Source organism: Lepisma saccharinum, chromosome 1 (assembly GCF_977018435.1).
Source record: "Lepisma saccharinum chromosome 1, izLepSacc3.1, whole genome shotgun sequence".
Lineage (NCBI taxonomy): Eukaryota > Metazoa > Arthropoda > Insecta > Zygentoma > Lepismatidae > Lepisma > Lepisma saccharinum.
The window spans coordinates 118028707-118056406 of NC_139229.1; the positions used below are offsets into that span (position 1 = coordinate 118028707).

Here is a 27700-nt window from a genome sequence, read left to right on the forward strand (position 1 = left end):
TTCAGGTATTAATGTCAAAGATGTTGAATACTATTTGTGTTCTAATTTAAATGAATAGTGTGCTTTCGTGTGCTAACGAATGCCTAAAATAAAGTACAATTTCTTGCTCAAAAGTAATTTTTTGACTTGTAGCGATTTTATCTTGATATCATGCCGTTTTTATTAAAATAAATAGTGTGCCTTCATGTGCTAACGAATGCCTAAGAGATAATACAATTTAATTGCTCAAAGGTATTTTTTTATACTTATAGCGATTTCATCTTCATATAATGGCGGAGTTAATTAATATCTTGGTAAATATTTGCGTTTTAATTAAAATAAATAATGTGCTTTCGTGTACTGACAAATGCCTAAAAGATAATACAATTTAGTTTCTCAAAAATATTTCTTTTTATTTGTGGCGATTTTATCTTGATATCAAGCCAGAGTCGCCAGGATTAGTTCATTAATATCTTGGATAATATTTGCGTTTCAATTAAAATAAATAGTGTGCTAACGAAGGCCTAATAGAAAGTACAATTTTGTTGCTCAAAAATATTTTTTCTTATTTTAACGACTTTATCTTGATATCATACCAGAGTTCATTAATATCTTAGTTAATATTTGCGTTTTAATTAAAATTAATAATGTGCTTTCCTGTGCTAACGAATGCCTAAGCTCTAGTACAATTTAGTTGCTCAAAAATATTTTTTGATTTGGGGAGATTCTATCTTGATATCAACCCAGAATCGCCACAATAAACTCATTAATATCTTGATTAATATTTGTGTGCTTATTAAAATAAATAGTGTGCTTTCGTGTGCTAACGAATGCCTAAAGGATAGTACAATTTGGTTGCTCAAAAATAATTTTTTGATTTGTGGTGATTTTATCTTGATATCAAGCCAGAATCGCCACAATAAACTCATTAATATCTTGATTAATATTTGTGTGCTTATTAAAATAAATAGTGTGCTTTCATGTGCTAACGATGTGCAAACGTCTGAGATATAATTTCATAATTTATTAATATGTGGCGATTTCCACTTGACATACGTGATTTCTTCCGCAGGAAATCAGGGAAAGTTGGAGTCACAAATGGGTCGTTGTTCCATGTCGGCAAATTTTTACTGGCGGCTTGACAAGAAAGGACAGAGTTGTCCATTACCAGAAATAGAAATTTGTTATGACGCAATTTTTCTTTTCACAACAATTATGTTTCTTCCTTCTATTCGAGTGCAATCGGGCTTGCACAAAAATTGAACACATAACTGATTTGGAAGCGCGAGGCCCTGTGCGGTGGCACACGTCGCATACCCCTAACGGCGGCCCTGGTCTGGCAACTATCAATTCTCTTCTAATTCTGTGCCAAGGCATTCGGGCCATGATCAGCATTTTATATTAAATTGAATGAATAAATAAAGAACGACCCTAGCAATGTAGACTATGTATATTTTTACATTTCTTGGCTTAGCAGGAATGACACGATTATTTCTTTTTACGTTTTGAGTTAGAATTGGAAATTCTTTATTCATGAGTGAAGTTCAGCCTGTGGCCTCTCTACCGTTGTATATTTATAACGCTAGTTTTATCGAGGCAATGGGAACAGATGATAATGATAGAATAAAGTAATAAACAAACATTACTTACCCGAGATTCGAACCCATAACCCCTATTTTCGTAGTATGCTATACAAACCCAGGCCAGCTAGAACATATTTTCGGCTGATAAATGTCCCCTTCCACCAAGTCTAGAATCCTCCACTGGTTTTGAAGTACCTCTTCCTTACAGTGTACGAAAGCGGGTCATCTACTACGTGAAGTGCCGATGTTGGGTGACGGAAGGCGAGGATCCATTGGAGAACTGGTTCACTAGAGTCTGGATCGAAGATACTTTCGAGAATTACATTGCAAAGAGTGGTCTTGGATTCATGGGTAAGTTTCCATTTCGGTTATTTAACATGTCGTCTTTCTGCCTTCTGAGTTAATCGCGACGATGAGGATGAATGATGAACAACCAGGGCTCGATCGCTATTTATATGCTCGTTTGACAGTTGGCAATTTGCTCTTAATTTTAGTTTAGAATGTTCTTCTAACAGTCAATTTATGACATCAGTGTTGTGATATTTAATGTTTGCTCCCTTTCCCATAATTCACCCGCGCTAGGTGCTATCCCCCCACCACAGAGGGCAAAGTGTTAGTTTGGAACGACCCGATTTCAGTAAATTCCCTGGCTCTGGGTAACCAGTCTCACTGATAAGCAACCAGAAATATGTATATTTTTTTATGTATTTGCATTTTTCTGATTCTATAATTTTTAGGCATTTGTATTTTTTTCTGATTCTATATCATCGCGTTTCTTCCTCTTTAGGCAAATCGTGAAGAACTGATGATGAGGACGAATGTTGATTATGTTAAATTGACGATGGAAAACCCACAAAGGAACATTTATGTCCAGGACTCGAACCCGGGACCGTTGGTGGTGAGATTGTGATTCCAGAATTCAACGCGCTCGGCCACATAGGACAGGGTTACTCAACCGCCGTGTCTGGACACGGTATCGGGCCCTGGCGTCAATTATATCGGGCCACAAGTTCTCCTCAAATTTGTCGTTTGCGTTTGCGCAGCAGTTTTCATTAACAAATTAATTTGAGGTGGAAATATTCTGAATAATTGGACATTTTCGGTGTTCAAAATGTAACATGTCAATGAAAATCAGAACTTACCAAATTAATTTAATTATGTTGGACTGAGGAACTACAATATTTTATTGAATCTCCGTAGTGGTAAACAACTAATTTAAACGCAATTTAGTATTTGTCAACAAGAATGAACATAATGTAACTATTGTATGTGGTATTACTTATGATTATACCATAATTTATTTATTAATATATAATTTAAAGGGTGTATATAATTATTGTATAAAGTTAAAAAAAAATACAGACATTTACGAATAAAATTGTTTGGATCTGGGCATCGACTTTCAAAAGAAGAATATACTGTGCCGCATCTCAGGAAGGTTGAGAACCACTGAACTAGGATACATTTTTTTATGTAATGTCACGTCGTATGCTTCTCTCCATTTGTTTTCAATTAGAACACTTATCAAGTAAAGTAACCAGAATACAACTAACGCCTTTGTTTCATTACTACTCATACGTAAAATGTATCGTCTACACGATTTATATTTTTCCGAGGTTTGGTGTTATTGTTGTTTCTATAGGGGAAGAAGTGCCTCCCCGATAGCACAGTGGTAGCGTCGTCGCCTTGTCGCAGTGGTAGCGTCAAGAGGTCCCGAGTTCGATACCCGGTGGAGGCACATAGTGGTTCGGATCCCACTTTAAACTGTAGGTCCAGTCCCGATTAGCCTTACTGTGCATAAAGTGGACTCAAAACACCAAATCAATCAATATAGGGGAAGAAGAAATATTCTAAAATTCTTAACATTTTTATGTTCAAACAGTTCCCCTTTCCACCAACAGGGGAATGGTCCGATTTGGTGTGACATCTGTCGGCTGGACTACATACTACATGCACAAGCCTCGACGGTTTTCGGCTACTTTTTCAATGGGAATGTTGACCAAGAAACAGGAGGAAAACTTGACTGATGTGATACATAAAATTCAATATAATATAAGTGGCTACGTAAAGAAACATTTACTGTGAACTTCAGGGAGGAAGCAGGGGTGGCGCCAGAAATTTTCGACCAGGTGGGCAGAAGCTCCATATTAGATTAGCGTGGGCAGTATAAATGTAAGACCACAGCGGCGTATACTCTGGGTCACCTAGGTAATCGGAGATGACCCGGCTATAATTTTTTAAAAAGTTGTTTTTTTATTTCTTCACAATATTCTTCCGAACCAATCTTTGTCACATATTTCTTTGCTTCCAGCGCGAAAATGTTTTCAACCGTTTGCCGCGGAATGTCCGTGAGGCTTTTTCTCCAGCTGGTGGAATCTGGTGACGTCATGGTGAGATTCCACCGGCTCCCTTTAAATCCCTTACGGGAGGGGTAGGAAACACTGCTTCTCAGGCGCGGTTATTCCGTGGCAAGGGTAAGCTCCTTCTGGAGAGAGTCCATCGGTCGCACTCTCCACCCCAGAGTCTTTGCCGTTCCCTCGGCTGGCAGTGGCGCCCTCTTCTGCCATTCTTCCCCGATGGCCTTTGTATCGTAGGAGCTGTGTTGTTTACGACAGGGAAATTTCTCGGGAAAAAAAAACAGAATTCTGGGTTCACAAATTGCGTACTGAAAAAGAAAGTAGAGAAAATACATCTGAAAATGCGCGAGAAACAGGGAAATCTGAACAACATTTGCGAACCAATTCTATGTTAATTCTCATTTTACATTTGCTTCTGTCTTACTGATCTCTGCTATTTCAACAGATATTGTAAAAGGAAAAAAAACTTTAATATTGAAAATGAAGGTAATTAAATAAATTAAAATTTGAACTAGAAATTCAAGAAATTACACCGACCTCCGTTGCGGAGTGTTAGCACAGCTCCCTACGACGCCAGAGCTACAGGGTTCGAATACAGGCCTGGGTGTTCTTGGTAAATGTCCCTTCATCAATGTCATATCATCACTCGTAGTGATTAACCAAAAGTGGCAGAAAAGCGACGTCAAATAACAATTTAATCAATCGATTAATGAAGTAATTAAACTATATGCTTACTTTTTTTCATTTTTGTATTTTAAGATGCGTGATTACTTTCTTTGTAGCCTTCAAAACCAGTACTTCTTTCACAGAAATGAATAATTTTTAAAAGGGAAAGCTATCAGAAATAAATTATATATATATACGTACACATAAATTAGTTAATTTAAGTTGTTTTTCCCCCGCTTTAGATTAATAATGATCATAAAGATAAAAGATGTATGAATAAAATATATAAACAAAAAAAGCAATGATTCCAACTTATAAAACCTTGCGCATCGCAGGGAATTTAAAGCTGGGAAAGGGAATTTTTCAGCATCCATAGGGAATTTAATTCTGAGTCAAGAAGTAAGGAACCACAATAGAAGATTGGCGCAGGGAATTGATTGCGTGTTGTAGGTGGCTTTGTGCTGTTCTTCCTGTTAGCGATTCGAAAATGTAATATTTGTTTAGCTGTTAGTGGTTTGTATTCGTGCTAGTGCTGTGTTTACTGAAGTTGAAAGCAATGGATATAATACAATATTTGCGTGTGAAAATATTTGGAACGGGATCTTTTCCGGAGAAATTGGAAATAGTTAATGTAGGTAGGCCAGTAACATCTCTTGTACACAGGTCTTGAACTTAAACTTCCATGTATACAAACAAAAATCGGGAATGCACGAGTAACTGGACACTGGGGTAACTTGAATTTTAGACTTCAATTAATATTGACGGTTTTTATTTCACTACCGCATTCCTTTCATATTCTTTGTTACAGGTTTTTTCTTATAGATTTATTATATTTTCTTGTTTTATTATTTGAAATTCTAAACGTAGATTAACTGCAAGTGCAATCACAACAATTATTCGACACTGGTCGCAACAATAAGGTAACATTTTTATCACATATATTCATAAATCCTGTATGGATGTTGAGGTAAATTTGCAGGGAGACTTGAGGAGTGGGTGGATGAATCAAGTGTCGGAGATTACCCACTAGTTAAAACCAGGATACGCCACTGTAAGACCATCGTATATATGCGTATGTATCCTCCTCTCTCTTACACTCCCGATTTTCCTCTTACTTGTTTTCTCTATTTCTTTTTTTTCCCTCTTTTATTCTTTTCTAATCTATTCTCACATCTTGTTCCATTTCCTTTCGCTTTGTCACTGATGGACACAATCATTTCAAGGAAGTGTTTACCCATGCGCAGCCATACAATCTAATCACATTCTTTCATGCAGGTTAATACAGTGAAATAAATGTGAATTAGGTTTAAGCTTGTGTTGCAAATACAAGGCACATACTTGATTTTATGTATTCGGCGACAGTGATAGAAAATGTGATGGTAGACAATCGTGAAATTTCTCGTAATTTAAATGCATGTTCCTGAGCATAGTATTTTCATCGTATGAGTTTTTGACTGAAAGGGTTTTCTTACTCCTTGTGGGTCACTTTTCTTAGCTTACAAGGTTTGTACAACTGACAAATCTGTCTGAATGTTTGCAGTAGCGGCGGTTGGGTGCCAACATTTGAGGGGCCAGAAAAGGATTAGCATAAAGAGACCATAATGCGGAGGCAAAAAGTGGCAAAATGTGGCGGGGGGAACTGTATTCCCTACTTCCCGCTTCTCCTAATCGCCGCCACTGAATGTTTAGATTGAAATGAACGTCTTATTAGGAATGATTTAAAACACACGGAAAACCAATTCTTTGTTCATTGTCCATGAAGTGTTCCTAAGTGTATGGCTGCAGCAACACAAGCCTTCCATCTGTCCCTTCGGGGCAAGATCAATCAAATCTTTCCAATCCTTACCAATTTCTTTTAGGTCCGTCTCAACGTTATCCTTCCATCTTCGTCTTTGCCTTCCTACTGGTCTCTTACCATCAGGTTTCCCAACAAGAATCATGTAAACTATTCTTTCCTCTGCCATTCGTGTCACATGGCCTCCCCATCTAAGTCTTCTTGATTAAATTATTCTAATAATAATTAAAATGTCGAAATAATTTTGTGCTGCTGGAGGAAATAACGCTAAGATGATGTTTTTATTTGCTTATTTAGAGATTATTTTAACTATACCCAGGCTGGGATTTATATACGTATGTGGAGGCCCGGAGCTTACAGCACCAAGACCTCACTCCAATCCCCTCTACACAGTTTCAGTTATAACTTCTCGCCTAGTTACATGGTGTGGTTTGTTATTATATTTTTACCACATCCGAAGTACCTAATTTTTTCATTATGTGGTACTTTTCAAAGCAGTCTTTCCCAGTGAAGACCCGGAGCTGCAGTCCTCAAGTTCACCCTAAATTCTGATGTAATCTTGATCATACCCTGCATAATTTTGAGCCTCCTAAGCCTACCTACTAGCTGCTTTTAATCATAGAAGTATTCATTTGATCACAGTTTTTGTTTCAATAGCTCTAGTAATTACTTTCACTTTCTAATGACAAAATCGGCTTTTTATTGCTTGATAATATGTGAACATTTCCAGCATTGATAATATTCACAACTAAAATGTACATGTTATGAATACCAGAATACACTTATTTTTATTTATTGAATCATTCACATATCCCCAAGCATATGTACTATTTATTGAATTTCATTGGGTGGGCAATCGGATGGGCACAGGAATTTTCGGGTGGGCGTTTGCCCACCCCTGTCGCCGTCCCTGGAGGGGGGAGGAGAATACTTTCTTAGTTATTGGATTTCCAGCTGAAGTGGTCCAATAACATTTATTGTTCTGATAAAACAAAACTTGGTGGGATGTTAGCAACCAGTGTTTTCCTTGAAGACAATTGTGATAGCAATTGTCATTCTGGATGAAATCATTTGAATTATCGACAAATTATTTCCATGCATTAACATTGTGTGCCAGAACCATTTGAGTTATGATTGAGTTGGTGTTTAAAGTCCACTTTATGAACAGTAAACCTACAGTTTAATGTGGAATCCGAAGCACTATGTGCCTCCATCGGGACCTGGGACTCCTTGATTACAAGGCGACGACGCTACCATTGCGCCATCGGGGAAGACCTGGAACCATCTGAGTATATGTGTTTGTCCATTTCTTTTCATCAGGCGTCAAAGAAGCTGTTACACATGCACGGGATGGACAATCCACTCGACAACGCGAGATTCAAACTGCGGGCTGCGAACTGGACGCAGACAGTTCTCGAATATTTCTCTCTGATTCGAGCCTGAACACCACTGATGTGTTTCGTCCTTCCATATTTGCAGCTCTTATAAAAGCCGACGAAACCCACCAAATTGTTCATATTCAGGCCTAAGCACTCGCAAGTGTTCAAAATTGACTGTCATAGCTTTGTCAGTCTTGTGTCTTGTCATATATCGGCACGAAACAAAGGAAGTCTTCTCGAATCCAATTGGATACAGTTGGATCCGTTCCCAACACATCTACTGTTTCGTCCCCCAATATGATCAAATGCTTACTCATTTATCTCCAGTGACGTGCCAAAGGGAGGGTTGGCCCTGTTGGTTGGGGTCATAAGCCCATTTGACCAAGTATTCCTTAAGAAAAGAACGTCAAAGACCGAAAAAATGGCAAAATGAGTACTGATCACCAAAAATAGTATGCATAACCCCTCTCCCATGGCATGCCACTCTTTATCTTGGACCCATTTTTTTTTAATATCAACTCACCAGAAGTTCTTATCATTTCGTTCTGCAGGTTTGGATATTATCCTTTAGGGTGCTGTCGCCTGCCTTCGCACCTAACCCTAACAAAATCCTAATTTTGCATCTTTGTGATTTGCATCTTCAAAACTTAGGAAGATTTCAGACCGAAGGGCCTCACGATACATGTAGTTTGGAATAAGACAATCAACAGCAACGTTTCACACCGTAGCGAAACAAAGGGCCGCACGAACCTACTTCCGACTTGTGAAATCCTCAGGCGATACGGTGTGAAATCTAGACCACTGTCATCGTCACCTCGAAGCGGCAGCTCGTGTTGACTACAGAACTAAAATGTCTCCTCAACCGGTGGGAATGTCCCTCAGTTTTCTTCTTTTTCCTTTATTTTCTGTGCTTGTTCGTTATACAGGCAACATCTTACGATTTGACATACACAGGACATGTAGACATTTTAGTGAAAAAGTCGAAGTCAAGGTTGGTTCAGTTGGTAGAGCAATATCACGGTATGCCAAAGCCTTAATTCGGGTCCTGGTAGAACCTGCAATTTCCTAAAAAATGTCAACATATGCAACATCTTCTTGCTTTCTCTTCTCTACAGTCATAAAATTTTCGGTTGTCCCTTCATGGTAGTTAAGTGTTTGAGTGTGTGTGGAACCCAGTAGGTTTAAACAAAATATTTTTTTTAAGCCATGAAATTCTTGGACTGCATACGTGAAATTTGATCCCGGCAAACTAAATCATCACTCAAAACTTCGATTTTCAGTTGATCTGTGCAGCTTATTTCTTTATTAATAAACCGCTCCAATACCCGGTACTGCTGACATATTCACTTTAGAGAGAGAGAGCGAGAGAGAGAGATATTCGATCTCTTCGGCTCTCGACCCGAACTAGCACTACACTGAGGCTCCGGAAGTTCCGCTGTCGTCAATGTCTTCAGCTTTGGACCCGAACTGGAACTATACTTCGTTACTTTATGATATTTAGTCCTTTTCATTTTCGAATCACTAGATCTTATAAGCTACCAATAGACACTGACTGTTCACTAATCGACTGTATGAACTGTTACACTTACCTCTGAAGTCTCATTAACCGATTCTGTTGTACAAATCAACCTGGAAATTGAAGCCGCGTATTTATATCATCATTATATTCTAGAACGTTCCGCAGATAAAGTATTCGTTGATGTTGCCAGTAGTTCGACTCCTTCTCTTATTCAAGAACATTCCCTCTCGCGCTTTCCAGAAATTAAAAATTACAACGAATCGTCCTACATGTGGCGCAGCTTCCAATCTTTACATAGTGCTGAAGTTCGCTGCGACAACACCGAAAGCGCAAGAAAAGTTTACGTGCAATATTATGAACAACAGGGTTGTAGAACATTCTCCGTCTTGCCTTGATAATTATTTCTCTCCTTAAATTATCGTCACATTATTTTATTTCACATCTCAAGAAACAAAAAACCTCGTTTTATCTAGTGTAAACCGAAAACTAAGGGAGATGGCTAGAGCCCCTAAGCCCACCTCCCCCCCCCATGGATACGTGCCTGACCACAAAAAGAAGCTCGGATTTGAAATTTCTGCAAGGAACCTGTACTAGCCATTCTACTTGTAATTAATTACCAGTCCTTTATATTATTAAATAAAAATAATAATTTAAAACCAATGAAATTACATGTAGAAATACGCGCATGTAACATTAGCTGGACATTCACTTTCCAGGGAGCGTTGCTGTCAGCTGTATTCAGTTTTTACCAATTAGTACATTCCTTCAAAACGATAGGACATGTTTGCATAACGGCGCTTTGTGTGTTTGGCATTGAACGGTTTATCAACTTCGAACACAAATGAGCAGTAGCTAATTCAGAAGAGGATTGGTTGCCCTTGCATATGTATTCCCTCGATTAGGCCCTTCAGCTTACTTGACTGCATCCGCGTGTCAGTGCATAGCGATGTCAAGAGATGCCTCCAAACTTCATTAAACATGAAAACTAGTTAATAAAACTTATGATCAAGCAAGCCACATTCGAGTGTCAATCTTTGACCTATTTTTTAATTGTATGCGAGAGTGAAAGAGGAGAATAAGAGAGGGATAGAGTGAAAGAGAGAAAGGGAGAAACAAAAAACTGAAAAACTGGGAAGAGAATGATAAGAAGAAAAGAAGAAGTCAAAGAAAAGCCGTAGAAATAGTAGTATAGAAAAAGGGACAGCAGTCCTAAAGACAAACTGAGAGAGAGAGACAGAGAGAGAGAGAGAGAGAGAGAGAGAGAGAGAGAGAGAGAGAGAGAGAGAGAGAGAGAGCAACAAACTTAGTATAGATTAACATCCTTATGGGCAACTTGTCTTTCCTTTCCATTTTATTTGAGATATTTTTACTGAGGTGAAGCAAGTCCTTAAATATAATATATATATTGAGATTTCTTAATTCTTTTGTTTAACTGACTTTTTGCTAGTGCCTCTAATAACGATTGTTTTGTATGAACTCATGCAGGTGGTATATTCTTCACATACCTCACCTTCGGCTTTCTTGTTTTCCAACTAAACCTTGCGTTGGCAACTGCCACAGTTATCTGCTCTATAATTGGAATCATCCTTACTTTAGGACTTGCATTCAGCTGTACTATACGGTAAGTATTAGTTCTTCATTTGATTATAAATGTATTATCAGTATTGCGGAGATTGTGGAGCAATGAGCAATATGGTTTTCTTCACTAATTATTTTTAACTAATGCAATTTTGAGCATATTTACAACTCTAAAACTTATAAATTGACGATATCATGTATGATATTCCTTGAATTCCTTGAATGCATGACATTGTGCTTATTCCTTCATTCCAGGAAGGAAATGAGGAATTTCCTACAGTTCATTTGTACTGTACTGTACTTTTTTTTGATTAGCTACTGTCAAGAATTGACTGCTTTCGCACGCACCAGCAGCAGCCGAAAGACGATGGACACAGGCTTTCTGCCGCTCGCTCAGGAAAGACGGCGGTTATCCTACAGACAGATGGGTGAGAGGTGGAAGGACCATTGAAGGGAGGGGCGGCGATCGGCGAGGACTGAGGAACCAGCAAGTTGTTCCTCAATCAGCGTTGCCAATCCCAGCGAAATGGTACTAAAACAAGCACAGTTTGATATTTGTTGGCACTTAGCACCCTGTTTTTGACATAGTAGTAATATTCTACAAACGCCAGTCCCTGGGAGAGGAAAAATCGAATTCAATGGAATATGTTTTCAGGAAATTAAAATAATATTATGTCCAAATCTTATTTCTACTTCACCAGCGGACATGTTTCAAACGAAAGGGAGTATCCGATCCAGCGTCAAGCTTCTTTTACAACCATGCCGCGATCCATCTTCTATATTTTCTTCATGCTGCCCGATTTAGTTCATCAAGAGATTTTGTGGTAGGAAATCGATGGAAATTTGGAAGTAAACAATTTTCTCAAACCTTTTTAAGTTCTATGTTGAACCCATGTTGTTTGTTGCACAATTTTAAACAATTTTGGAGGAAAATTTATGCTATTACATAACTGTTACGCAAGTTCAAAACTCTAGAAAAGTAGATACTGAATTACAATTATCCGAAAAAAGGTAATTAATAATAAATCCTAGCACAATTTTTTTTAAAAAATAGCATAATTTTGAAGTTTTAGCAGCACTTTTTGTTATCGTGAACCCACTCGACGACAGGGAGGGAGAAGAAAATCGAAATTCTTGAAAAATCTGAAATATCGTTTGTTATTTTCGTCTGTTTTTATAGGTTCACATTTAAATATAGTAGTATCAAAAATACTTAAGAGCTAACAATAGACCCTTTAATTGACATTAATGGCTTTTTAATTCAGTTTCGAGGGGTGACGCTATTGTTAATTAATCAAGTGCCACGTGCCGGGGGTGGAGGAGGAGATGAGTCATCGATGACTCATGCACACGTGTGAGTTTGAAATTAATGGTTTTCCATTAGTGCACAAAAGACACTATTATGTATTCCGTTTTCGACCTAAGCTAACACTATTGTTGTATTTTATTAATGCGTTTCTGCCGGATATGAGTCATGGGTGCTTTATGCACACGTGGGATCTTGGAATTAATGGTTTTTTGCCATTAAGGTACAAAAGACACTATTATGGAGTTCGTTTTCGGACTATTCTAACACTATTGTTGTATTTTATTAATGCGTTTCTGCCGGATATGAGTCATGGGTGCTTTATGCACACGTGGGAACTTGGAATTAATGGTTTTTCCATTAATGTACAAAAGACATTTTCGGCCTATTCTAAGGCGTCACGTCCGGCCATTTTGGCGTCGGTGGTGAGTCATATTTGGTATAATTAAGGATCCGGATTTACCCGAATTCAACCGGTGGCGACGCGTTCGATCGGAGGTAGAAGATATTATAACACATGTTCGCTTTAAAGGCGAAGAAATTGAACGATGTAGCCTATATGAAAACGAAGTATGCAGGCAGAAGATATGTTATTAATATTAACCTGTTACGGAAGAACCTGTTATGTGGTTGCATTCATCGGCACCCCCAAACCGCGAGCGTTCATGGACACGCGTGGGGGAAGAAAGGGTCGCCATTGTTACGGCCCCCTTCGCTTGGTCTTCTTCCGAAGTTCAATGGAAGTCAAGTGTCGCCAAATTTTTACACACGAGTATTGATTTTCTTTGAGGTTCCAATTTTATTTGGTGGAAGTAATCTACGCGGTATTTCTGCCGCCTTTCGTAACATTGCAAAGACTATTTGACCAAAACCGTAAGGAATTTGGCTGAACTAGGAACATTCAGTTCCAGTATCTACAAGTTAAAGTGGATAGCAGCCACTATTTGCCCTTATTTCGGGGTTGCGAACCACGGACCATTTGATTATTGCCTTATATACATCAGGATTCACGTAAAATTGACCAGATGTTTTTACTGTTAGGGACAATATTTCGCATTTTTTGTGTATTTTTACTCAGAAAACGCTATTTGAACGATTCAAGCAAGAGTTCGCATGGCAATTTAGACACACAAACTGTGTTTCTTCAACTTTAGCTGAAATTTAGGTTTATTTTTTTACTCTAATATCACAATTTCTTCTATTCAGACAACATTTTTTATTAAATTTTGGACTCACAAAGACATTTTTCAACTTTTAACTTGTTATTTTAAAAGTTTATTTCCATTTTTTACTCTAATATCACAATTTCTTCTATTCAGGCAACATTTTTTATTAAATTTTGGACTCACAAAGACATTTTTCAACTTTTAACTTGCTATTTTAAAAGTTTATTTCCATTTTTACTCTAATATCACAATTTCATCTATTCTGGCAGGAGTGTTTATTCCAGTTTAGACTTGCAAAGATAATTTTTTCAACTTCTTTTATTAATTTTTCTATTTATTGCCTTTTGTATCTTATATTTATTAATTCTTAACTTTGAGTTTTGTTCTTTATTTAAAGAATTTCTCTAATCACTAAGGAAGAAGTACTTTTAAGTAAAACTGTACCCACAAACTTTATTATTACTATTATTATTATTATTATTATTGTTGTTGTTTTTTGTTTTGATGTAGTTGTTGAATCTTGTTGTTGTTGTTAGGGTTTATTGACTTCCACTACGCTATTTTTGGTTTGCTTCGTAGGAAAGTTTGTTTATTTTAGAGTTTCCTCGGTATTTTCTTACTGTTAGGGTAGGTAAAGTTTCTTAAATATATGAGTAGGGTTCCATATATTCTTGTTCTTGCATGTTTTTCATATGATGTGATCACAACAACTCTCCAAGTGCTTTTACTGCATGTTTCCATTTTTATTGAGGCTTAGTGATTCCTAGAGCCACTTTATGCATGAGAGAAAGCTTGAAAATTTCGATCTCAGATAGCCGTCAACCTTATGTCAGAGTATTTTCGAGTATATTTTAGACTTATTATGGGGCAGTAGAATATCACGCCTTGCTTATTTTTTAAGTATGTTGCGCAGTTATTGTATTTTTGCTTTTGCTTTCTAGATAAACTGTATGAAATGTTTAATATTTGTACTTTTCTTTGCACTTATAAGAGGCCAAACTTTTACTGTAACTAAAATTATTATGTCTCTAAGCACTGAAACCCCTTTACCAAGAGTACTATAACTGAATGTTTATTAATATTGTTTCTTTCATCCCTTAAATATAACTACTTAACAATATAATGACAAATCACAGGACAAGACGATGTTAGCAGATGACTACGTGGCTCTTAAGTCCACCTGCCAAACTTTTCTTACCATGCTATTTACCCTTATAGTCTTTTATTCGGGGTACGTTTCAAGTACTACTTGACTTTTTGAGTGTTTGATTAACACCAGGGGTTATTTGTATCTGTTATGCTGTATTATTTGAGGCTTCTATTTTTTTATTCTACAATCACTATATGTCCCTGAGAACTAAATTTCCACTGACTGAAGCTTAAAGCTTACGCTCTACAGCATGTTGAATGGTTAAGCACTGGTCAATATGAATTTTACAGAGGCTAGTAGGAGGCATAGGAACACACGCCAGAGCCTTATTAGCATGCAAGAAGCATTTTCAGGGAGTACTACGAGGAAACGAAGTTGATTTTTTGAGTGATTTACCAGTTACACAGCCAATATTTGCTATTTCAAGTAACTACAGGTACCAAAACATTTTACAGCCCAACACTAACTAGACTTCAATTTATATTTTATTAGGTGCTAAATGTAGCAAGAACACTAATTGTACATACTTTTGAGAATCCAACTATTTCAGGATTTTTTCTATGTAAGCATATTTTTATTGATTACTAACTTTAACAGACCAATCAGGAAGACGCCAAAATTCACTAAACTTAGTACTATAGTGTATGTGATTGCATGAAAAGTAGAAATTATAACAACCACAAGATTTCGCTTTTTTTGCTTTTGGGACTAATCGTGACGCTGAGGATGAATGGATGGCCAAAAATCTTAAGGACTGGATGTATTTTACCACTACAGACGCCTATGTAGAAACACTAGAGTACTGTTAGCTTTCAAAATTGAGGTTATACTGTACTGTTTTTTAAATATTTCGTATTTGGCACGCTTAACAAGTTACATTTATATCCATTTCAGGACAAATATTGCTAAAACTCTCAAATTAATGTGTACAACTTTATATTTCTGCTATCAAAGGAATTAACAACCCTATTTTACAAACAAAGGGTATTGTTTACACTTTATTTACTTCAATCTGAGACTAATATTTTACAGTAATTGAATCATTCAGCCCTAGTCAATATTTTACTGCATCAGAAAGTTTGTTATTAATCTAATAAGTATGCTATTTTGTGCTATTCTAACGCAAAAGTTGTTTAATTCACTGGTTATAATGCAAACTTTTGCACAATTTCGATATATTCACTACCTTCAAACCAAACAATTGTACTTATTTAGCGCATTTCATTTATATTTCTTGTAATTAACTTATGTTTCTTATAATTAACAATCTAAACTAATTACTTTGGCATGTTAAAAACCTTATTTTTTACTATTTCCTATTCTATCAGGTTCTATATTGCTGTTTTTATCAATTTATGTAAGACCACACTCTGGTAAATGCCTATATATTCTCTTTTATACACACGCACGCATGCTACACACACACTCACACACACACACACACACATTTACACACTTATACGAACATACATCTGACGTTTTTCAATATTTTGCTATGAAGTTTGCATCCACGCTATTCAATCAAGGGCAGGCAATGTAGTATTTATGAGTATTAGTAATCCAAAAGTGGTGTTTTTGGTGTCCAAGTTCAGATGAGAGTCTGCTATGTGCCTTTTGCAGGGGATTGCATGTGAAGTGTATCCATATTGAGCATTATTGAGTGTGTATGCTTCCAAGTTTTGCTGTTATTTTCCTATAATTCTGCGAGACTGTAGAGAGTTCTCCCTTTTCAACCAGTTTTCTTTCATTGATTGGATACTTTTTGGGAACTTAGCAGTTTTTTATGTTATGAAGCAGATTGTTGTAGAATATTTTGCATGGTCTTTTGTGATATTGAGTGGCTGCTGTAACGGTAGTAAGTATCTTTCCTTTTTGTGTTGATGTTCTTGTGTAGGTTTCCTATTTTCGGTCAAGTTGCAGTACTTAGAATAATCGCTATTCTCTTATTGATCTACGAAGCTCCTTTGAATAATCATTTGCATGTGACCCTATACTCCACGCTGTACTTTGTTCTGGGAGCTATCTTTTGAAGCCTTGGCATTCTGCTAGTACAGCATTATTATCGTAGAGGTAAATTAGTTCGTGAAAATATGTATTTTTCTGATTAACTATAGTCGCTTAGTTGTTCTTGCAGGTATAAGTAGTTACTGGTGATGTTGTTAATTTTCTATTCGCACGGGCTATGTATGATGTAGCGTATTTGTGTTGGCTGTCCCTTTTATTCCTATGTTGTTGAGTTTCTCCATAAGCATGTCCTGTTTTACTCTATTCTATGCCTTGTTGCTGCTAGATATCTGAGGTATGTTGCTGGTTCATATCTGAGTTAGCTTGTTTGACTATCTATTATTTTTGCTATGGCTGTGGCTATTGATGTCCCTTTCTGAATTCCATGTTGGTTTCTGTTTATCCTTGTTGCTGCTTGTTATCTGAGTTAGGTTGTTTGACTTCAGGACTATCCTTTTTTAACTTTATTGTTGATTGCTTTTTTGTTTATTTCCTTATTTGTTTTTATTTGTTTACTGAATCTATTTGTTTTGTGTCTTGTAATATTATTTACTATAGTAACAAAATTATTTTCCTTCCATCCCACATTTATTATTCTGAGCAACAGAACTTCTCCTTCTTTCCCATATATTTGATTATTTCTGGTGTAAAAGTACATTTTTTTCAAAGTGAATGTTTTAAAAGTACAATTTTTACAAAGTTAATGTTTTAAAAGTACAATTTTTTACAAAGTTAATGTTTTAAAAGTACAATTAAATTACAGATAAACCTTCAAGTCCCTTTTCTTTAGGTGGTGATTATGTAAGTTAATGTTTTAAAATACTATTTTTTCAAAGTTAATAATTTAAGAGTACAATTCTTCTGCTATTTGAACTTTTGTACAATTTTGTTATTATTGTTAAAATAAATATGTTAGTTGATATAAAATTACAGTAAATTTTCAGGAATTTATATATTAAATTTCAAAATAGTGTTACTTGCTAAAGATAGCGGACAAAATAAATTAAACTTTGACAAATACTGAACAAGAAATATACAAGTATGTTGATAAATATCAATTTTTAAAAATAATTTTTTTACCATAGTAAATAATATTACAAGACACAAAACAAATAGATTCAGTAAACAAATAAAAACAAATAAGGAAATAAACAAAAAGCAATCAACAATAAAGTTAAGAAAGGATAGTCCTGAAGTCAAACAACCTAACTCAGATAACAAGCAGCAACAAGGATAAACAGAAACCAACATGGAATTCAGAAAGGGACATCAATAGCCACAGCCATAGCAAAAATAATAGATAGTCAAACAAGCTAACTCAGATATGAACCAGCAACATACCTCAGATATCTAGCAGCAACAAGGCATAGAATAGAGTAAAACAGGACATGCTTATGGAGAAACTCAACAACATAGGAATAAAAGGGACAGCCAACACAAATACGCTACATCATACATAGCCCGTGCGAATAGAAAATTAACAACATCACCAGTAACTACTTATACCTGCAAGAACAACTAAGCGACTATAGTTAATCAGAAAAATACATATTTTCACGAACTAATTTACCTCTACGATAATAATACTGTACTAGCAGAATGCCAAGGCTTCAAAAGATAGCTCCCAGAACAAAGTACAGCGTGGAGTATAGGGTCACATGCAAATGATTATTCAAAGGAGCTTCGTAGATCAATAAGACAATAGCGATTATTCTAAGTACTGCAACTTGACCGAAAATAGGAAACCTACACAAGAACATCAACACAAAAAGGAAAGATACTTACTACCATTACAGCACCCACTCAATATCACAAAAGACCATGCAAAATATTCTACAACAATCTGCTTCATAACATAAAAAACTGCTAAGTTCCCTACTGCAACTTGACCGAAAATAGGAAACCTACACAAGAACATCAACACAAAAAGGAAAGATACTTACTACCGTTACAGCAGCCACTCAATATCACAAAAGACCATGCAAAATATTCTACAACAATCTGCTTCATAACATAAAAAACTGCTAAGTTCCCAAAAAGTATCCAATCAATGAAAGAAAACTGGTTGAAAAGGGAGAACTCTCTACAGTCTCGCAGAATTATAGGAAAATAACAGCAAAACTTGGAAGCATACACACTCAATAATGCTCAATATGGATACACTTCACATGCAATCCCCTGCAAAAGGCACATAGCAGACTCTCATCTGAACTTGGACACCAAAAACACCACTTTTGGATTACTAATACTCATAAATACTACATTGCCTGCCCTTGATTGAATAGCGTGGATGCAAACTTCATAGCAAAATATTGAAAAACGTCAGATGTATGTTCGTATAAGTGTGTAAATGTGTGTGTGTGTGTGTGTGAGTGTGTGTGTAGCATGCGTGCGTGTGTATAAAAGAGAATATATAGGCATTTACCAGAGTGTGGTCTTACATAAATTGATAAAAACAGCAATATAGAACCTGATAGAATAGGAAATAGTAAAAAATAAGGTTTTTAACATGCCAAAGTAATTAGTTTAGATTGTTAATTATAAGAAACATAAGTTAATTACAAGAAATATAAATGAAATGCGCTAAATAAGTACAATTGTTTGGTTTGAAGGTAGTGAATATATCGAAATTGTGCAAAAGTTTGCATTATAACCAGTGAATTAAACAACTTTTGCGTTAGAATAGCACAAAATAGCATACTTATTAGATTAATAACAAACTTTCTGATGCAGTAAAATATTGACTAGGGCTGAATGATTCAATTACTGTAAAATATTAGTCTCAGATTGAAGTAAATAAAGTGTAAACAATACCCTTTGTTTGTAAAATAGGGTTGTTAATTCCTTTGATAGCAGAAATATAAAGTTGTACACATTAATTTGAGAGTTTTAGCAATATTTGTCCTGAAATGGATATAAATGTAACTTGTTAAGCGTGCCAAATACGAAATATTTAAAAAACAGTACAGTATAACCTCAATTTTGAAAGCTAACAGTACTCTAGTGTTTCTACATAGGCGTCTGTAGTGGTAAAATACATCCAGTCCTTAAGATTTTTGGCCATCCATTCATCCTCAGCGTCACGATTAGTCCCAAAAGCAAAAAAAGCGAAATCTTGTGGTTGTTATAATTTCTACTTTTCATGCAATCACATACACTATAGTACTAAGTTTAGTGAATTTTGGCGTCTTCCTGATTGGTCTGTTAAAGTTAGTAATCAATAAAAATATGCTTACATAGAAAAAATCCTGAAATAGTTGGATTCTCAAAAGTATGTACAATTAGTGTTCTTGCTACATTTAGCACCTAATAAAATATAAATTGAAGTCTAGTTAGTGTTGGGCTGTAAAATGTTTTGGTACCTGTAGTTACTTGAAATAGCAAATATTGGCTGTGTAACTGGTAAATCACTCAAAAAATCAACTTCGTTTCCTCGTAGTACTCCCTGAAAATGCTTCTTGCATGCTAATAAGGCTCTGGCGTGTGTTCCTATGCCTCCTACTAGCCTCTGTAAAATTCATATTGACCAGTGCTTAACCATTCAACATGCTGTAGAGCGTAAGCTTTAAGCTTCAGTCAGTGGAAATTTAGTTCTCAGGGACATATAGTGATTGTAGAATAAAAAAATAGAAGCCTCAAATAATACAGCATAACAGATACAAATAACCCCTGGTGTTAATCAAACACTCAAAAAGTCAAGTAGTACTTGAAACGTACCCCGAATAAAAGACTATAAGGGTAAATAGCATGGTAAGAAAAGTTTGGCAGGTGGACTTAAGAGCCACGTAGTCATCTGCTAACATCGTCTTGTCCTGTGATTTGTCATTATATTGTTAAGTAGTTATATTTAAGGGATGAAAGAAACAATATTAATAAACATTCAGTTATAGTACTCTTGGTAAAGGGGTTTCAGTGCTTAGAGACATAATAATTTTAGTTACAGTAAAAGTTTGGCCTCTTATAAGTGCAAAGAAAAGTACAAATATTAAACATTTCATACAGTTTATCTAGAAAGCAAAAGCAAAAATACAATAACTGCGCAACATACTTAAAAAATAAGCAAGGCGTGATATTCTACTGCCCCATAATAAGTCTAAAATATACTCGAAAATACTCTGACATAAGGTTGACGGCTATCTGAGATCGAAATTTTCAAGCTTTCTCTCATGCATAAAGTGGCTCTAGGAATCACTAAGCCTCAATAAAAATGGAAACATGCAGTAAAAGCACTTGGAGAGTTGTTGTGATCACATCATATGAAAAACATGCAAGAACAAGAATATATGGAACCCTACTCATATATTTAAGAAACTTTACCTACCCTAACAGTAAGAAAATACCGAGGAAACTCTAAAATAAACAAACTTTCCTACGAAGCAAACCAAAAATAGCGTAGTGGAAGTCAATAAACCCTAACAACAACAACAAGATTCAACAACTACATCAAAACAAAAAACAACAACAATAATAATAATAATAATAATAGTAATAATAAAGTTTGTGGGTACAGTTTTACTTAAAAGTACTTCTTCCTTAGTGATTAGAGAAATTCTTTAAATAAAGAACAAAACTCAAAGTTAAGAATTAATAAATATAAGATACAAAAGGCAATAAATAGAAAAATTAATAAAAGAAGTTGAAAAAATTATCTTTGCAAGTCTAAACTGGAATAAACACTCCTGCCAGAATAGATGAAATTGTGATATTAGAGTAAAAATGGAAATAAACTTTTAAAATAGCAAGTTAAAAGTTGAAAAATGTCTTTGTGAGTCCAAAATTTAATAAAAAATGTTGCCTGAATAGAAGAAATTGTGATATTAGAGTAAAAAATGGAAATAAACTTTTAAAATAACAAGTTAAAAGTTGAAAAATGTCTTTGTGAGTCCAAAATTTAATAAAAAATGTTGTCTGAATAGAAGAAATTGTGATATTAGAGTAAAAAAATAAACCTAAATTTCAGCTAAAGTTGAAGAAACACAGTTTGTGTGTCTAAATTGCCATGCGAACTCTTGCTTGAATCGTTCAAATAGCGTTTTCTGAGTAAAAATACACAAAAAATGCGAAATATTGTCCCTAACAGTAAAAACATCTGGTCAATTTTACGTGAATCCTGATGTATATAAGGCAATAATCAAATGGTCCGTGGTTCGCAACCCCGAAATAAGGGCAAATAGTGGCTGCTATCCACTTTAACTTGTAGATACTGGAACTGAATGTTCCTAGTTCAGCCAAATTCCTTACGGTTTTGGTCAAATAGTCTTTGCAATGTTACGAAAGGCGGCAGAAATACCGCGTAGATTACTTCCACCAAATAAAATTGGAACCTCAAAGAAAATCAATACTCGTGTGTAAAAATTTGGCGACACTTGACTTCCATTGAACTTCGGAAGAAGACCAAGCGAAGGGGGCCGTAACAATGGCGACCCTTTCTTCCCCCACGCGTGTCCATGAACGCTCGCGGTTTGGGGGTGCCGATGAATGCAACCACATAACAGGTTCTTCCGTAACAGGTTAATATTAATAACATATCTTCTGCCTGCATACTTCGTTTTCATATAGGCTACATCGTTCAATTTCTTCGCCTTTAAAGCGAACATGTGTTATAATATCTTCTACCTCCGATCGAACGCGTCGCCACCGGTTGAATTCGGGTAAATCCGGATCCTTAATTATACCAAATATGACTCACCACCGACGCCAAAATGGCCGGACGTGACGCCTTAGAATAGGCCGAAAATGTCTTTTGTACATTAATGGAAAAACCATTAATTCCAAGTTCCCACGTGTGCATAAAGCACCCATGACTCATATCCGGCAGAAACGCATTAATAAAATACAACAATAGTGTTAGAATAGTCCGAAAACGAACTCCATAATAGTGTCTTTTGTACCTTAATGGCAAAAAACCATTAATTCCAAGATCCCACGTGTGCATAAAGCACCCATGACTCATATCCGGCAGAAACGCATTAATAAAATACAACAATAGTGTTAGCTTAGGTCGAAAACGGAATACATAATAGTGTCTTTTGTGCACTAATGGAAAACCATTAATTTCAAACTCACACGTGTGCATGAGTCATCGATGACTCATCTCCTCCTCCACCCCCGGCACGTGGCACTTGATTAATTAACAATAGCGTCACCCCTCGAAACTGAATTAAAAAGCCATTAATGTCAATTAAAGGGTCTATTGTTAGCTCTTAAGTATTTTTGATACTACTAAATATTTCAAAGTTCAAAGTGAGGAGCAAGGGCCCCTTGCCCTACCTTGAGCATAGGCCTGCAGCTAACATTCTAAATGCAAAGGACAGTACAAGCGATACGTGTGAATGTAATTGAACGCATTTTTCAAAGCTTCCTCGGTTTACCATGATTTCTTCCTACACTCCGAAAAAGTCACGAGTCACCATTGTTTCATTCATTTCATGATCATTGATCCTTATCGTCGGGGTTAACTCAGAGATAAAGCGAAGTTATAACCATAACATACAGTAGATATTCTTGGGGGAAAAAAGATCCTTCTGAACTAAATTCAATTCTAAACCTGCTTACCCGCAAAAATTAAATTATACCTACAAATTTGTTTGAAAATAAGGGACGATATCAAGCAAGTAGTCCTTCAAGTATCCTTCTCCCATTTAAATTTTTCGTAAACGTTCCCCCTTTTTCAAAGAGGGGCAGGAAGAAAGTACAAAATTGCACATGTACACTTACGTTTAGCCTTCTAATCTAGAGGTACATTGCCGGAATGTGATCAGGATAGGGAAAAAGTATGTATCGCTATCGACATTCAAGAAATGCCTGAGAGTTCCCTGTAAATCTGGAAACTATTGGGAATGGGACAGAAAATATTCAGGGTTTTCCGAAATTGCGGGAATTCCCCAAGTTCTACATGAAACTTCACGCCGGTTTGTTTCGGATTTCTGCACTGGGGATGATTTTCTCTGAAGATCCTGATACTTGTAATGCGGGAAATTGAAAAATATAGCTATGTATATTTCCAGAATCCTGACATCATGTTCATTCGGGAAAACTAGATCCCGCACACTCTACATGATCATGTTTTGGTTTCATGGGCACAGTAATAATATTGTTTCTTTGTAGTGGATACTTTTGGTATAATTATATCCTAAAACTTATTTTCGATGCTTCCTTTCACAGGTCCATCGTGTTCCTGGTCTTGCCCCAGATCTTTTCTAAGAGAGGTCGCCAAGCACTGATTGCCTACACGTTTATACTGACTTTGACAGGTCCAGGAAAGAACATTGTGCGCAACACACGGGTGATTTCGGAATCACTGGCTTGTGGCCAGGTAAATAAATTCATTGCATATGACTTTCAAATATACAGGGTGGCTCAATAAGTCACTTAACACCCTCAGTACAAGGCCACTGCGGCATGGAATGTGAAAATGGCGATGACCAATCATTGCCTGGCCAAGGGGGAACCACATTGACGCCACCCACACGGTCGGCGGCCATCTTGAATTCAACTTCAGAATTTTAAATGGGAAGGGGGTCGTGCGACATATCAAAATGGGCTAGAATTTCACGAGACATACAATGGTGAAGGTTTTTTTTGACGTATCTTTAACCAGTAAAAAGTTATGACTGAATTCTTGTACCAATTTGCTCCTTTTCGAGGTGTTAGAAAAATGCCTTAAAATTTGTTTAGCGCATCGGTAATGCATCGAGATCAAAGTGACGTCTATGGAGAGAAGTTCGCATGCCATTGCACATTATTTTAATCGGATACATCCATGAAGAGCTGTGCATTATGAATGGTTGTCGCGAACAATTTACAGTGTGACGCTTCCATTGAATTAAAAGTCCTTCACAGTGACAAGGCTAATGTTTATGTTCATAAGGAAGTTCATAAACAGAATATTCGATGCTTTTTATCTGATAACCCATTTTCGACAGATCAAAGCTGAATGGTTAGTGTTGGTAAGTTAATGGTGTGGCGTGCTGTGTGGAACACGATTGGTTAGTCAATTTTCCATCAACGGAACCTTAAATGCTTGGGCTACTTTGATTTGTTAAATAAACAGGTTCTTTCATCCTTGGTTGTGGAAGAAGGTACTTTTTACAGAGTTTTTTCAATAGGGAAGAACACCAGAACACTTATGGGAACGTTATGAACCTGTTTTTGTCCAAAGTTAGTTATCAGATGACAAGGGTCACATATTCTGTTTATGAACTTCCTTATGAACATAAACATTAGCCTTGTCACTGTGAAGGACTTTTAATTCAATGGAAGCGTCACACTGTAAATTGTTCGCGACAACCATTCATAATGCACAGCTCTTCATGGATGTATCCGATTAAAATAATGTGCAATGGCATGCGAACGTCTCTCCATAGACGTCACTTTGATCTCTATGCATTACCGAAGCGCTAAACAAATTTTAAGGCATTTTTCTAACACCTCGAAAAGGAGCAAATTGGTACAAGAATTCAGTCATAACTTTTTATTGGTTAAAGATACGTCGAAAAAACCTTCACCATTGCATTTCTCGTGACATTCTAGCCCATTTTGATATGTCGCACGACCCCCTTCCTATTTATAATTCTGAAGTTGAATTCAAGATGGCGGACATCAAGATGGCCGCCGACCGTGTGGGTGGCGTCAATGTGGTTCCCCCTTGACCAGGCAATGATTGGTCATCGCCATTTTCACATTCCATGCCGCAGTGGCCTTGCACTGAGGGTGTTAAGTGACTTATTGAGCCACCCTGTAGAAGTAATAGGCGTACTTCTTCATTGTACTGCTCAATGTTACATTATACTTTCAGTATGAGTTACTTTTACACTATCTGATCAGACTCTTCGGGTTGCTGGCAGTGGCGTGACAAGAAATATCGAATGGGAGGGAGATATGACCAAAAGGAACGTTATGTCATTTTTAATGTTGTATTTTAGCATTTGACCTGACATATCTTTGGAACCTACTACCTACCAATGTATGTGTGTGATTATAAAAACCTAAAACCGCTCTTTGAATTATCACTCATATCGGAGAAGAATCCGCCATAATATTCATATTTGTTAAGATTTCACAATTCTTTCAAATGTACAAATTTTCAACTTTAACAAGTTCACAATTTATTAAATAATATAATTTTACGAAATGAAATTTAATAATATTTACATAAATAATACGAATATCTTTTAGAAGGACGTTAATATGCGGTAAGTCACGGATATGTGAGTGTGTCAGAGTTGATATATGTTTCGGATTTTCGGGACACAATCGACAATAACGTTTGTGTCCAGGAATCTAGAAATAATTCTTCCCGAATAGAAGAATAAAGATTTTTCTCTCTCTTTTATTCTATCTTCCTTTCTCTCTCGAAACATGTCTTTCTTACAATAACCTGTTAACTTTACATTTTCAGTACATTAGTTCAGGACATTTGTTGTTTTTAACCCGTAGAAATTCTCTGCAGGCCACAATGCTTGTAAGCCTTGGACGTAAGATAATCATACAAAAGAAACCAACATCAGAGATCCCTAATTTTTTGTGTTTACAAGATGTAAAACACTCGAAGTTCGTAAGCAATTAATTCTTTGATATAGTAAGTGAACTCCCGCGTAACCGAAAGATTAGCACTCTCACCTTTGGTACGATCGGCCCCGGGTTGGATACATCTTGAGGGTAAATGGGCAGCTATTTAGTAGTGGACTCTGGTCAAACCAGAATGGGGCCTCCTCGATGGCGCAGTGGTAGCGTCGTCGCCTTGTAATCAAGGGGTCTCGGGTTCGATACCCGGTGGAGGCATAGTGGTTCGGATCCCACTTTAAACTGTAGTTCCAGTCCAGATTAGCCTTACTGTGCATAAAGTGGACTTAAAACAATAAATCAAATCAAAATTAAATCAAACCAGAATAAAAAAAAACAACCATGGGACTTGATGCACTTACCACGCGTCATCCAACGAAATGCTGCTTGACAGACCCCAGTCCTCAACGGAGTATTGCGCCATGAACTTTAGTGGAGATAAGATACTTATTGAGAGTTATTTTCAATTAGCCGGCCCCCGTGGCGGAGTGTTTAGCACGGCGCTTCGAATCCCGGCCTGGGCGTGGATGTTTGCGAGTCCCCATTCATCATATCATCACTCATCCCCATCTTCGCAAATTAGCCAAAAGTAGAACAAAAAGCGAAGTAAAATAAAGCAAATCAATCAAGTTATTTTCAACTAATACGTAGTACACAATTTAATTTTAGTGTTTTATTTGAGGACATTTTCTCGGATTTTGTTTCATTATGGCATGTGTAAATGGAAGAGGTGAACGAATTTAAAGAAATGTTTAGTATGTTCTTGTCCAATATAGACAAGGTGCGTCTAGTAGGAATGTTGAAATTATTGATACTTACCTTATCTACAAGTAGACACACACAAAAAAATATAAAATTCGATTTGCGATTTTTTTTTTCCAGGAACAACTTAAGAACGCTGCACGTCAGATCATTAACCTGATGAAGCAACCGTTTGTTGCCCTCCGGAAGGCCATGCAGAAGGTGATGAACTCGATTAAGACTGTGCTTAACAAAATGAAAACAGCCATGCTTGGCGTGAAGAGGATAGTTGTTAACATATGTAAGGACGATTAAATCACAACATGTTTTCGTACGTTCAATGTGATATATTGAGATAGGCCATGATCAAAATTTTTGTCAACGTTTCACAACAATGTAATATATATAGGGTGACAGCTTATGTTATCGACAAACTTGACATTGCCTAGACCATATCAAGGCGAATAACGTTTCTTAATATGGATGGTGCCGAGAGGGCCTAAAAAGAGACCGAAATGAGACCACGACTTAATATTCGAGACTTTGATATATTGGAAAAATAATTGAATTAATTTATTATGTGACTTTTGCAGACATATCAACCGGGTATCTAGATTATTATTTATGGATAAGTCATATATTGTGTTTCTAGTAATTGGAAAGTAAATTAATTAGTAGCAATCGGCCTTCCCGATGCGTAGTGGTAGCGTCATCGGCTTGTAATAAAGGGGTCTTGGGTTCGACACCCGGTGGAGGCACATAGTGGTTCGATCCCACTTTAAACTGTAGCTCCAGTCTAGGGATGGCCAAACGGATCCGTTCAGATCCGGATCCGGATCTGGATCCAAAAGTTACGGATCTGGATCCGGATCCGGATCCGGATCCGAAAATTCCGGATCCGGATCCGGGTCTG

The 27700-nt window shown here is 36.5% G+C and overlaps 1 protein-coding gene across 1 annotated transcript in view; it reads left to right on the forward strand.

Annotated features, from left to right (window-relative positions):
- The window catches only part of LOC145987116 (uncharacterized), a 77090-nt gene that overhangs the window by 13051 nt on the left and 36339 nt on the right, over positions 1–27700 (forward strand). Inside the window, exons 2-5 of the mRNA XM_083121602.1 lie at positions 1771–1913; positions 10764–10899; positions 23647–23797; positions 26929–27088. Coding sequence (XP_082977728.1) covers positions 1771–1913; positions 10764–10899; positions 23647–23797; positions 26929–27088 — 590 coding nt within the window. The remainder of the gene's footprint in view (positions 1–1770; positions 1914–10763; positions 10900–23646; positions 23798–26928; positions 27089–27700) is intronic.